This window comes from Gavia stellata, chromosome 9 (genome assembly GCF_030936135.1).
Source record: "Gavia stellata isolate bGavSte3 chromosome 9, bGavSte3.hap2, whole genome shotgun sequence".
Taxonomy (NCBI): domain Eukaryota; kingdom Metazoa; phylum Chordata; class Aves; order Gaviiformes; family Gaviidae; genus Gavia; species Gavia stellata.
In genome coordinates, this window is record NC_082602.1 from 19,522,530 (window position 1) to 19,536,617 (window position 14,088).

The 14,088-nt window shown below is 45.9% G+C and overlaps 1 protein-coding gene across 1 annotated transcript; it reads right to left on the reverse strand.

Moving 5' to 3' along the window:
- Positions 1–3,166: 3,166 nt before the first annotated feature.
- On the reverse strand, positions 3,167–13,022 carry HIF1AN (hypoxia inducible factor 1 subunit alpha inhibitor). The gene is made up of 8 exons (XM_059821122.1): positions 12,837–13,022; positions 11,412–11,662; positions 10,011–10,159; positions 8,114–8,259; positions 7,498–7,604; positions 7,036–7,099; positions 6,693–6,803; positions 3,167–5,590 (listed from the first exon to the last, which is right to left on the reverse strand). Exons 1-8 carry the CDS (start codon positions 13,005–13,007, stop codon positions 5,546–5,548), a joined length of 1,044 nt encoding a protein of 347 aa, XP_059677105.1. The 5' UTR covers positions 13,008–13,022; the 3' UTR covers positions 3,167–5,545.
- Between the last annotated feature and the right edge of the window lie 1,066 nt (positions 13,023–14,088).

Sequence of the window (14,088 nt, forward strand, 5' to 3'; positions counted from 1 at the left end):
TGGGAACAAGGCAACATGGCTTCAGCTCTCCCCTTTGGAGGTATCTGCTTTGATTTCCAGTCACAGAAAGAATAATCACCCTGACAGAGACCTCCACCTCAAGTGAATGATCCAGCCTTGCAAAGACAGGAGTTTTCACTGAAATCAATGAATCCAGTAAACTTAAGTCTTGAGATGCACCAACTAACCTTATATGCCCCACAAATGGTCTGCCACCCCCCCCCCAAGTTACAGCTGTTGATCTAATCAGAGGCAGTGCCTCTTCACGTAAACTACACCAAAATGTTTAACCTGACAAGACTTTGAATGACAGCTGTAGGAAAAACAGGTAACACAGATTTCATGTGTACTAATAATTTGATCAAAACCCACAAAACCCAAATAAACGCATATACTGGATTGTGCATGGCTGGATGATGAGCTAAGCCAGCAAATGACAGACACAGAAGTCACAACTGCCTTCTTTTATTTACCTGTCATGCAGCCCATCAGGTTCCTCCGTGCTCCTGTAGGAAATTACATTATCAGGAAAAGAGCCTGGAAGTGCTTTCACATTGCTCGTCCTAATCTTTCTGCATGCCAGTCAAGGCCCGTGCCCGTGCACCAGAAACTGCAAGGCTGCATGCAAGGGAAAGGAGACCGCAAAAATTTAAGAAGCTGTTTCTGTGGGTTTTGCTGGCAGTTTGCAGCCAGGCACTGAAAAGGAAGCACAAGGTGTTGATGGGGCAGGGAGAGGGCTCCAAGATGTGCTCTCTCCCTTACTAAGAAGATAGTGGAGAATCACTGAACAGCACGGTAAGGGTTTTGCCTAGGTGCCTCCCTCCATAAGCCTTCCAACCCAGCCAAAACCCTTGCTGCTGCTCCGTACCTAAGCAGAGGGGGCTCTGTGGAGCAGCAGCAGCACTCAGAGTTAGGCATCTCATGGACTTCACCGTGGCTCTAGTGGCTGCCTCCATTGTTTGCAGAATATTCTCCCCCCCTTCCCTCCTTCTAACAAAGATTCTGATTAATGATCGCTCATTCCTAATTGTCAAATTTCTTTTCCTTCATCCTGTGTCTAATCACCAGTGACAGAAGCCATTACGCAAATGAGAGCAGACGACTTCCCACAACTGTTCTCGTTGGTAAAAGCCTTGTAATTTAAAGCTCCGATTTGTAGAGGAAAGCTGCGTTTCCCCAAGGCGTCCGGGCATCTGTTCCACTTACACTCCAAGAGCCTCGACTTCCGCTCCCTCCCCCCACAATTAGTCCTCTGCTTGCAACAAATATTTGACTTTGCAAGGCAGTAATTAGAACTTACTTTGCATGTGTTTGTCACAGTAACAGCATCTCTTTCCCTTTCCTTCCAGGCAGCGCCAATGCAGAAAAGCACCCAGGGAAAATGGTGACTTCAGGACTTCCCAGGACATTGACAGGAGGGGTGCCGTCTTCGAAACAGGAACAGAAGATGAAGAGCATAAACCAAACAGAGTGCAAGGAAGCTCCCCACACACATGTGGCAGAAGGAAGGCTTAGAGAAAAGTGCTTTGAAAAAACATGTGCAAAGGCAGTTACTCCCTGTTGCAGTTGCTGCTCTGCTTCCAGGTGTGGGACAGCAGCATGGGTTCACCATGCACCAACACAGAGGCCTGCCAAGAGATTTTCAAGACCGTGAGTGCACCGTCCCCATTCTAGGACTTTAAAGAGCAGTTGGCTCTGTTCACGGTCAGCTTACTCATAGGTAAGAACTGCTGTAAAAAAAGAAGCAGTAGTCTCAGCCCAGGCCTGCCCCTCTTTCCCTCAACAGCTGCTTTGATGCTGAGGGTCTCCCCTTTCACCCCCACCTGTGTTAGACTGCCCCTGCATTGCAGCTACGTCTCACACCTCCTCAATGCTCACCCTGATCCTGACCCACTGGCTTCACCTTGGACCTGCTTTATCACTCCAAATTTTCTGGGTGACCACTGAGCTGAGCCTGACCCTGATCACCAAGGAGGTAAAACAGTGCATCAGACTAAAAACCCATGCTCCTCTCTTTCTACGGGAAAGATCCTGCAGCCATGATCTACAAGGATTAAGAGAAAGGTCACTTAGAAAAATCTCACTTTTCAAGGAACGGGAAATGGAAACAAAAGAGAAAGGTATTCTAGAACCTAAGGTAATAAAAGCAAACAAGAGAAAGACTAAAAGTACAAGTGAAAAATCTTGAGTCTGACCTGGTTTTCAAATGACACAGTTCTCATACCTTCGTTTCCTCTGCTCTTCTGCACAACCTGAGACACTTCTGAGCTTTGTGGTGCCAGCTGTGCATGTTACCCAAGAGGCACGTGCACAACAGAAAGACTACAGGATCAGACATAACGGACTACTAAGTTCAGTGGAACACAAGCAAGTGTATATTCAGAGATGACGATCCCAGCAGGCACAGCAGGGAAGGGTGAACACCCATGGTCACAGAAAGCTTTATCCACTTGTCTTTCCTACTCCCTCCACATTCACTCTGTCCCCCAGGGGCATGAGGAGAGAATGCCAATTGTGGTACCCCAGGCTCAGACAGCTGTCTGTCTCTCTCTCTTCCCTCACCACCCACAACATTTCAGTGATGGTTAGATAACAAGATTTCTGTAGACTTAATATTACCACAAAATAACCTGTGTCTTTATTAGGTAGATAGGACTCTACCACCCAAGGCTGCTGACATAAGGCAGAGGTACATAGAGGAAGCCTCCCCCCAAGATCTCCTTGACCAACGTATGAATTGGATAAAGGACCAAATGGCAGACAAGATATCCCAAAGGATAAGCAACTGATAGAACTCATTAGACTCGATAGTGTCGTTTGCTCCATCATCCCATCAATGACCAGAGCATGGTGACACCATTCAGGTCAGCAGGGAGGGGAATTTGTTCCCTCCCCACCAATACTTCTTGCTGAGAAGGTTCAAGGATACGATTTTATTCCCAGCTTTCCTTTCAGGCTTATGGGAGTAGTATGGGGAAAGTCATGAAGACACACAATAATGCAGCTGGTATTGCTGTTTTGAAGGCAGTTCTGGAGGCCAGCAGCTTTCACCAGTGAAGAACACAAGCAAAGTTATTAGAAAGACTGAAAGGTAGCTTTATATGCACATCTTATGCAGCTCTCCTATACAGCCACTCACAAAATAAAAGCCACACAGTTCTGTTGTTCAACATTGGTTGTATTTAAGAACTACACTTCAGAAGGTACCGTGTGTTTGTCATATCCCACCCCTCCACACACACCCCTAGCAGAGAACACACACAGCTTCCCAATACCATGGCAAGGGGCATTGAAAGCACAAGGTGAAAAGGGAAGGGGGGAGTCAGTCCATCAGTGCATTGTAAATGAGCTTTCACAAAGTCAAGTGCAGCAAAACCTGTTCAGACACTTTAAAAGTTAGACCTTTGGCAAATAAACAAAAAAAAAAAAAGGATCCTAAAGTTCTCTAAGTACCATTCCCTCTCCACATGGGATATGAGCTCCTACCCTGAGCTTCAAGAGTTGATGGTGCCTAACAAGCAGTACTGGAGACTACCATGTGCTGAATAAATAGCACAGAGATGGGATTTCATCTTTCAACCAAGGGCATGTGCCCAGGATTTCTGGGAAGGCCTTGATTTTGGTCAGAGTCAGCAGCTTAGCCTTTTTCCCCACCTGCCCAAAGGCTGAGCATTGGTAAGCATCCAGCTGAGTGACCTTTGTCTGGATCTAACCACAGCTCTGGAGAGTCTGCAACAAGTATCATGGCAGTCAGACCACTCAGTGACACGGACATATTTCTTAAACAAGGACCCTGCAGCTGCCAATTACACTTCATTTGTTCTGACCTGTAAAGCAGCTAGAAAACTAGCCCCTGGGACCTCCTGTTCAAGAAGCCTATCACCTTTGTGCAAGACAAGCTCACAGCAAGTAGTGCATGAGCTGTCCCAGCAAAAGATGGGGCCCGAGGCCAAAGACAGAGCGCTTCTTGAGCAGCATGTTCTCAATACATTTATCAGAATCCCATTGTCACAACAAGCCCCGAAGAACAAGGGGGAAAACAACGGCAAGTCTTAACAGAACAAATTCCCCACTATTCTCTGGGATGAGATATACAGGCTACGAAACAGCTTCTCCCTCCTCTAGCTCTTGGGACCCATTACAACCGCATCAAATATACAAGACCTTTGCACCACCCCCCAAACCAGGGACAGCAGTGCAACACACCTCAGGGAATAAAAAGTGAGCCTCCATATGAGCCTAAGGCTTTCGCACAGAAGAGGAGGAGGAGGAGGAAAGCAAGATGATTTTTCAGATTGCTGAGGACTCTTAAACAGAGGCTTGTCTGATTCTTATGCCCTGGTCTTGTCACTTCCTGGCCTGCCATATTAAGTCCCGGAACACAAAAAGGATCAAGATAAACTTAACCACATTTAAACAGAAAGCCCTGACCTCTTTCATATGACTGTACAAGGAAGGGAACCATACACTGGCATGGATTTAACTGATGGACAAGAACCACACAACATCACACAAACACGCGCACCTGTGCGCAGCCATACACACTTGAGTTCTTGCAGTTTCAGTAAAAAGGGCACTTTCCCACATTAGTCCGAGGAGCCAGCACCCTGGTGGGGAGAAGGGAGGCTCTGTACCTATCTGACACTGCGTTTTGACACTCTAGCTCGGCACCCCTGGGAAATTTCCTTTAAAAACGTGGCTTAATCATTCAAGACTTGGAGAGTGCCCTGGCATTTATGCATCTCCCTTCATAACGCTGCATCCCCTTTTAACCACACTGCAGCTTCAGAAGAGCGGGAGAGAAGCCTTCGCTCCCCAGAGAAAGGTGTCAGAAAGGAGGTTTATCTAGACTCCTACAACACAGATGTTATTTGGAAAGCATAAGATATGGTGCTCACACACTAGATGAATTCACTCTGATCTCTACCCTGTACTAAGTCCAAAGCATAGATGTCTTAAGTTGAAGAAACTGAATTATTTGTCCAGTTGCTCATCACACACAGGCCATCTCATATGTTCGTTTCCGTTATACGAAAAGGTGCCAGAGTTGAGCATGGACAGGTCCTCTAACAACAGAGGACCATCAAAACTATCACTTCCCATCTTGTATCCACTGCAGGCACCAACACATAAACCCAGCCAGGAGGCCCAAACCCCATGAGACTGAGGAAACAAGATCACTCCTGGTTCTCCTCCAAGCTCTTCTTCAAATGCCTGAAAATCCTGAAGCAACACATCCAAGTGCCAGAAGCCATGCTCCTTGTTGTGGCAAACAGGGCAGAGGGAGACAAAACAAGTTAGTGAGCATGAATCCAGCTTCCAGTAAGTGCAGACTCTTTCTTGGGAGGTTCGGTTAGATGAGAGTGGAGGATGAATGGGGTACTAACGGTTTTGCAGTTCCAGTAGCCCCCTTTATTGTAGTGGGGCAGGGATGGGCCAGGAAACCCATCAGTCTGTTAAGTGCTGCGTGCAATACTAGCGCTCAGTATCTTCCATTGCTTGTGAACAAAGCAGCTCCAACATCAGTCACCCGGGCAGCCAGGCATTAGTCATACCGTCCCTTGATCATCATATTCAACAAGGGACCCACCTGTTCAAAGCAAAAACAGATCATTAGCTGGGACAGTTACACAGAAATGGCAGTTGCAGAGCCTGCTCCCTCTGCATCACACCATCTTATGAGCTGAGTGGCCCAGGGCAGATGATCTCAGTGCACAAACTTGCAGGGTTCTCTGCCAACAACCAACTTTAGTAGTCACCAAAACATTGCATCCACAGTATTTGTTTGAAACTTTTTCACTTCCCACCCTAGATTTGTGATTTCTCAGTACATGCTATTAAAAGGAGCCAACAGTCATCAGGGGTTGCTTTCTGCAGGGCAGAGAAGGAACATTCTTACTCATTGAATCCTCTGGTCCTTGGAGTCACTTGGAAGGAAGGCTAGGACTGATGATTTTGCTAAGATTTTGTTTTCAGTCAAGACCACTCCCATTTCTCAGCACTGCCTGATCACTGAGGGAAGTTCAGCATGCTGTGGCAGTAAGATAATGTCAGGGGAGAGGCATGATCTCAAATGAGTGTGCTAAAGAGGAGTTCCTGCACAGTGGTAAGGGTTACAGACCGTGAAAACATTTCTATTCGCATCCAGTATTTCCACTTTCAGATCAGTAGGAGATCTTCAAAAGCATACTCTTAGTACTTCAATCTGTTTTTTTCAACTACTAGTTGGTTAAAATTGCAAAGAGTTCAGATGACCAAGATGTGCGTTAAGGGGGAAGTGCATGACTTCATAGAAAAGACTTCTCTTATTTAAGAGATTTGGATTCAACAGGTAAAACAGTTCAATTTTTTTGGCAAATACTGGGTATTGTTGCTGCACAGAAGGCTAAGGAGAGTTTGGGAGCAACACTTTCCTGGCAGCACCCAAAGCCAAAATACACCTTACCCCACATACAAGAACAATTACTCCATTGTTTGTAGTGGTCCTCTCCAGAATTACAATTTAAAGAGCTTGCCTTTTTGTAGCCAAAGGACCTTCTGAAGACAGCAGGAAGAACCATTCACAGCAACAGAGCAACCCTGCTTTCTCCTACCCTCACTGTGACACCTGCAGAGCCAAATAGTTGGCATCTCGAGTTTGCATTAAGCCATAACAATTTCTACAGCAGTGACTATATGGTTCCTTTTTGTACCTCTTGTGGATTTCCTAAGGCTTCTCCCAACATCTTCTCAATGTTCCTCATTATCGCCACTTTCTGATGAGCCTTTAATGGATATTCAATTCTCTTTGGGGTTGGGGCACCCTGAAATATCAAAAATAGTTCATTGCATGCTTCCTGAATTGGAAGATTATTCCACCTTCTCCCAGCCACCCAGTTCTTCACACACCACTCGGAAGGGAGAAAGCAGCTTTCAGCTTTAAAGCAAAGGCTTTGGTGCAATGAAGTTCTCATATTGACAACACGTGTTAATACACCTGAAAAAATCCTCTGAGACAGAGCTATCCAAGCTGTGCAGGAAGGTGCTGGTACTCACCTTGTACCAGAAGTTCACAGTGATGGTAATACCCCCATTCAGGAGAGACTCAATGTGGTGCCACCTGCATAGAAACCACACAAAAAAGAAGAGAAACTATTGCTGTAGCTTATAGTGAAATACCTTGGATGGATGAATTCAGACTGCACTAGACAAGCCTTGCCCTATACCTCCATCATCAAGACATCAGAACTTCTGCAAAGCTCCCCTTATTTAAACACAGATCCTTTTCTTGCACACATTAGTGGAGTACTCACACAATAACGTAGTGTTGGGGAGAATTACCTCTCCCATCCAACAGATAGGAAGGAGAAGTAGATTGGCCCAAGATACCACAGAAAATATCATACTTGCTGGAGAAGTCGCAACAAAATTCTTTTAAGAGTCAACCCAACACTTTAAGCAGAAGACCTTTTAAATCTCTGATTGCTGGTCACTGTGCAGTCTTGCCATCCTTCTTACCAGTACATAGGTATGTATAGCACATCCCCCGGACCCACCACCGTCTCATAGCCAACCACGCTCCGGAAGTTTGGAAACTTCTCATAGTCAGGATTGTCAAAGTCCACCTAACGGAAGAAAACATTAAGAAACTCAGAAGAACTTCCTGCAATGACAGTCCTCATTATTGGCTCTCAGTATCAAATCCTCGTGATCTTCCCTACATGGCTTTTACGTTCCCATTCGTGTCTTAACTCCATTGCGAGGTCCTGCAGTACCCCCAAAGCACCACCAACTCAGACAGGAGTCCTGCAATTTGTCTCTGAGCAAATCTATGTTTGACCAAGTGATCAGTGAAACAGAACAGAGAAGGCAGCAACTGCAGCCCAGTTGTGCTATCAGTAGGGAGATGTTTACAGCCCTAGCACTTGCAAGTCAGGACCAGACACAAACAGAAACACCACCAGTCCTTCCATCTATTCTCAATGTATTCACGAGTTACTAGATCTGAACATAGGTTTTGCAAAAGCTCAGCAAGTGATATGCAGCTTTAACTCCAGTGCAGCTTCCTCCCACCCAGCATCTTCACAAAAGCCCTTTTTTGGTATGGAGCAGAGAACAGAACTGCTACTCTCACCTGGCTCTGTCTGTCACATGGATGGTGCACAGGATAAGGGTAGAGGCATTCAAACTGATCAGGAGGGAACAGGATACACCTCTTGTAACCCTTAATCTGAGCGAAGAAGTTCTGCTGCTCATCATAATGAGCTGGTGTCACATTCCCTACACAGAGAGAAAAGACCATAATCGAGACACGCTCACATACAGGTATGAAAGACAGAAGCAAGTTATATTGCTTGCTAAAGACAGTAAATACACTCCCACATATTCAGAAAACTAAACAAGGAAAATGACCGCAGGAACGTTACAAACTGATCACCGTATCAGTCAGCCTTTATTGAGCAGTTGCTATCCCACTTAATTTCCATTCTAAATCCATATTCAGCAACTTATGCTCTACAGGATTAGGATTTCCAGCTTGTTTCCATGAACAGCAGATGGCGAATGTTGATGGGAAGCTTTTTCATAAAACACTGTTTAGATGACAAGTTGTGGAATGGACTTTCAAAAATTATTAGTCTAGAGAAAAGGAGTCTAACAGTCTGATTTTGAAAAAAGTCCTAGTAGTTTTGCAAGAAAACAAGTAAACAAATCTCTTTGTCATTGGGGCTCCCAATAGCACCTCCTCAGTCAGACTAACAGTTATGAAACTTGACTGTCGCCACTAGATCTTAAATTTAATCAAATATTTAAAAACAGTGGGTCATTTTGTACCCCTCACAACTACGTTTTTCAGGCTGTTTGCCAATTCAGGTATTACTGTTTTAGCTTGCTTTTTACATGTATTTTCACTAAAGAGAATAAAGGTAACAGTTAACTCCGTAACTGCATTAAATAGGTCATACAATCACATGCTCCTGTAAAGACACTCCTTTTTCTAGCACCCACTGGTTCAAGACAATTCCTTGGTTCTTGTGCAAAACCTGTTGATAATAGGATTTTAGCGATCATATTATGACCTGTTAGGGAAGCGTTGATGCAGTGCTTTTATATGAATTTCTCTTCTCTCGGCTAGTAAAACAAGTGGCAAACTACTGTAAGTTGAGTATGACTTGTTGCAAAGGGGAACAAACATCTGCTGTCAGAACTGAACAGCCATGAATTGCCAAGTAATTACAATTGGACAATTATAATTGGATGTGACTGCCACATTGATTATAGGCCATCCCACTTCACAAAACTGTGTATGTTCCTCGCCCAGTTACTGAGACTACTTTCTACTAGGATGCTCTCCTTTTCAACAGTGTAGTAGTACCTCTGTCTTCTAAGGCTCCTACCTGTGAGTCAGTTTCCACATGGATTTAGAATTCCACTCTATCCAGCTATTTTTAGGATTATTTTCAAGTTCTCCAGTGCCCTCTAACTTTCCAAGAAGAAATCCAGCTCTTAATTGAAAGCGAATTCCTCCCCACAGTGTACCAGCTCAAATAAGAACAAATGCTTCACAGAATAATCAACATTTCCTCCTGCGAAGCTATTAGACATGCTAAGAAAAGCCCAGAAGACTAACTTTGCTCAACTTGCAAACCCTTTTGCACTTTAAATCTGCAGACTCTGAGCATTTTAAATCTACAGCATCTGAAGCATTCAAAAAATAAACAGGTGTCAGAATATGATTAGCAATTACTGAAAACACAGCCCTACCAGCAGAGGCTTTCCATGAGCAGATTACATCCAGGCACTCACAGTATGTCCCTGGGGAAACAGAGGCTATTCCTTTGGTTGTTTCCTCTCTATAACCGAAGTTAAGTTATGACAACAGTCCTATCCCAACACAAAGCTTTAAACTGTCTGCTCTGAAGGAGCACTTAGAAACTAGTGGAAAATCCATTTCAAAGACCTTCTGGAACTGAAATACAGAACTGCTGACTAAATTTTCTCCCCTTCTCCTCCAGTCAGAGGAAACTGCTTACCTTCCATACCAATAAGAAGCAAGTTAGAAGTCAGTTGACCCCAGCCACGTTTCCCTTGCTGCTTGTTAATCCAGTTCCAGTTGAAGCCAAGGAAATCCACCACAATCTTCCGTCCAACTGTGTCATTCAGGGTTTGCTGCAGATATAGCCTGTATTTTCCCAGAGACAACCAGAAATCAAATACTAAGCTTTGTCATGAACATAAAGACATATCTTTGCATCTCTTCAGAAAGATTTCAAAACAAAGAGACATAACTCCCAGAGATTCTGTTCTACCACCACACACCATAAACACCTGTGGAAGGAAACAGTTTCAAAAAGTCCCCAAACTTTGCTAAAAGATTTCCTGGTACAGAAGGGAACAGAATTCAGTTCTCCTACACAAGGGAAAAAGAATTTTAGAGCAAGAACAACCCCCTCACAGTGCAGAAGGAGGAAACTGGTATTTGCTGGTGGCCAGTCTGTTTACAAACACACTCATGAATAATCCCCAGATAAATGCCACCACTCTGACTCATCTGCGATAACAGTTATCTCTTCTACTAGAAGTGCATGAGGGCAAAAAAGGGCTCAGGAAACGCAGCACGTTTGTGTCTTGTGTCATTACCTTAAAGCCACGCTTGCATTTAGACATAGAGGATCAGAGGAACCAAACATCTGTATTAACAATCGCAGGATTACAAACTACTGTCTGCGATGCTGGAAGAAAAATGCATTTTTAAGCTCAAGGACTGCCTTCTCTCTTGGAAAAAGCACACCCAAAGCTGAGAAAGAAGAGAAAGGTACAGACGACAAGTGGACACGGACACAGAGTTGCTTCCAGTTAAGACACAATTAAGCATCCATAAGTCCTTTTAGACGGCTGATGACTGATAAAATTAACCGAGGGTTTATGTACAGTTGCTAATACTTATATTCCATATAAATGCGAAGCTCCTCTCAGCAACTTACATCTCTGTTCGTGGTGTGGGCCATCACCACCAACAAATACACTGCACATATGCAAACTTTTCCCCTCTTTCTGAAAGAGGGTTAGTACCAGCTACCTTGGTATTCTGTGAAAAAAGGCTCAGTGCTATATAGCATAACTAACCTCCTCTACCAACACCATAGTCTGCCAAAAGAAAGTGAAGCTTAAGTCTTTCTCTATCCAAACCCTGCCTTGGACAGAGAAGAAAAAAAAAAATAAGCCTTTGCAGACAATGTGAACAGTTTGATCAACGAATGGTATGGCTTTTTTTAGCAGGTAACAAGGCTGCTGTCAAGTAGCAGCCCTGCAGGAAAAGCAGGGCTATAAAAACCCAAAAAGTTTGAGAGCTTTTAATCATCAACACTCACTGAAGAGAAACTTACCCCCTACTTAGTCCTGCAGAAATGGAGAAACCTCCGCATATCACTTACCTCTCAGCACTCCCTTTTTGTTGTATTTCTTTGAGTCTGTCCACAAACTCAGCAAACTTCATCTCTTCCCTGCTTGACTTGGGTTTGAAGTTCTTAAAATTGGCCATCTTCTTCTCATCGTAGTACAAAAACTTGTGTGTGCTGGCACTATACACTGAGAAGTCCCCATTGCCAATGTTTTCCTGGAGGTAGTCCAGGTCCCATTTCAGAGCAGGATAAACCAGATTTGTATCTGTCAGCACCACTGGCTCCTGGAGAGAAACAGGAAGTTTATTGATTCAAGGACCTCTTGAACTTGAGAACGATCACATTCATTACTGCAACCACACAAACTCTCTTTGAAAATAGGAAATTGGCAAAGGCATTTAGAGTAATCAGATACCTTGGTCTGGGAAAAAAAACAAGCAAAACATGATAAGAAGTTTTAAGAGAGCAGTGCCCTGCTCCTACAGCAAGCTCCTGGTAGCAATGGGACAGATTCCACTGCATGCTTAGCTAATCTCTAACACGTGAGGTTAGACAAACACTAGCTGGGAACAGTTTTAGGCCTACTTGGTCCTGCCACGTAGTAAGGAGACACAGTAGATTCTGTCTGGTCACTTCCAGCCTCATCTATGAAGGAGTAAATGCTGGCAGAAAGATACCTCTGAATCCAGAAACAGAGACAGCACTCATCTCTTTTCTCAGGGGATCGCAGATAACCTTCAGCTATCAAAAAACTGAGATTATCCCATCTCTTCTACACCAAAAAAGGAACCACTACAAAAGGAAGACAAAGAACACCATTTATCTCCTCACCTATAAAGAGTATGGAACCTAAACAAGAACAACAGCTGCCGTGTTTCCAAGCTGTGCATACACAACTTCCCTTCTTGCAGGCTTTCTTTAAAAAAGCCAACAACTAGCAATCTTACCAAAACTAGATTGAGCTTGTCCAGAACCAACAGAAAAGCTGCTATTGCAAAGCAACCTTCACATCTGTGGCCGCTCTCACTTAGAAAATAACAAACGTGTGCCCATGCTTTTACAGAACATTTCCACGATTTCCATCCGCGCAACAAAGCACTTAAAGCAAACGTTTCCTGCAAATTTCACAACTCAACGCTGTAGCACCGAAAAGAAATATCCACTACAACTAAGAGGAACAGGACAGCGGCAACAACCAAGCCCGCGCGGGGAGGGGTCACGGCGGGCGCCCCGCGGCAGACAGGACGGTAGCCCAGAGAGACAGAGCCGGGATGAGGAGGTGAGCGCACCAGCGACGGCACCAGGACCCGGGAGCGCCCCGCACCCTGAGAGCCGCTCTGCGGGCCCCGTTCTGCCCGGCCTGACGGGCAGGGCTGGCAGCCCCCAGGCCGCGAAGCGCAAGCCCCCCGGCCCCGCCGCAGCCCCCAGGCCAGGCCGTGCCGCCACTGCCCACCGCACCTCGTTCTCGATGAGCTCCTCGGCGCGGGGGTCGCTGTGGCTGAGCCGCGGGATGGGCCGCGTCTCGAAAGAGTAACGACGGAACTGGGAGTCGCTCCAGCCGGGCCCTGCCGCTACCGCCGGGCCCTCCCGGCAGCCCGCGGCCGCCGCCGAGGAGGAGGCCGCCGCCATCACCGCCTCCACCGGAAAACCCGGAACTAGAAAGCCGGAAGCGGAAGTTGCCAGCCCATGGCACCGCCGGAAGCGAAGGGAGAAGGCGGGAGGCAGAGGGGCACCATGGAGAGGGCAGGAGGGAGCGGCGGCGAACAGCGCCCCCGCGCGGGAGAAGGTTGTGGCGGCCTCTGCTCCCCTCTGTGTGTTGGCCCTTTCCAGAGCTGTTGGGTATCTGTGGGAGCTGGGAGTACGCGCGGGGAAAAACCCGCTACAGAAAACAGAAAGGATCGTCTGTGAAGCCTCGTGCGGGCCTTCGTGGCCCTCGGGGCTTGGCCCTGCGCCACCCCGCCTGCTTTCAGCTGGCCGCCCCTTCCCCTCGAGGTCGCCGTAGCGGAGAGGGCGCGGGTGCCGCTCCCCGGGAGCTGTGCGGCCGCCATGCTCCGAGCGGACACCGCGACCTGCCCGCTGCCCTCAGCCCGTCTGCAGCAAGGGTACAGGCGTGTTTCATGCCGGAAAACTAGAAGTTTAACGAACACTTGCTACAAGAAAAAATACGTAGCGCTGCTCAGTGTAACTAACCTGTGCCTTTCGATCACGAACGGACATTGTGTGACCACGTCGTTTTAGCAAGGTTTCGTGAACTGCATGCCTAGGGACAGAGCTATTGAATTTTTTTCTTAGCGTATGTTTATTACAGGAAACAAAGTCTACATTTTTCTTTTAATCTGGCAGCAGCAAGAACGATGATTGCTCTTTCCCAAGAATGAGTGCCACATGAGGCATCAGCTCTTGAAAAAATTTTGGTCTCTGGCATTCAGTGGTTTTTTCTTACAGTGGGTGGATTTGCTGTTCTAGCTATGCACAGCTTTGCCTTCATGAGAATAATGCAATCTATTTTCCTCTGTCCTTCCAAAATTTATTAATATGCTTAGTTCCTAGGAAAATGAGTGCCCCCTTGCCCTTTAAATCTACGGCACTACTCCTGTACAGGTTAAGAAAAGTTTTTACAATGTATTTGCAAACATATTTTGGTGCTTAGGAAGCTTGAGCCACATCTGTGGAAGACTCAAGCATCAAACCAGAAAGTAAATACCCAGCA

What these genes read in the sequence shown, in the direction of transcription:
- HIF1AN (XM_059821122.1), bottom strand. Translation starts at nt 13,007, where the DNA reads ATGGCGGCGGCCTCCTCCTCGGCGGCGGCCGCGGGCTGCCGGGAGGGC. An exon ending in CTGTGAACTTCTGGTACAAG is followed by an intron (nt 6,804 to 7,035) that starts GTGAGTACCAGC and finishes TTGATATTTCAG; the next exon opens with GGTGCCCCAACCCCAAAGAG. An exon ending in CCTTAGGAAATCCACAAGAG is followed by an intron (nt 5,591 to 6,692) that starts GTACAAAAAGGA and finishes TGCTTTGAACAG; the next exon opens with GTGGGTCCCTTGTTGAATAT.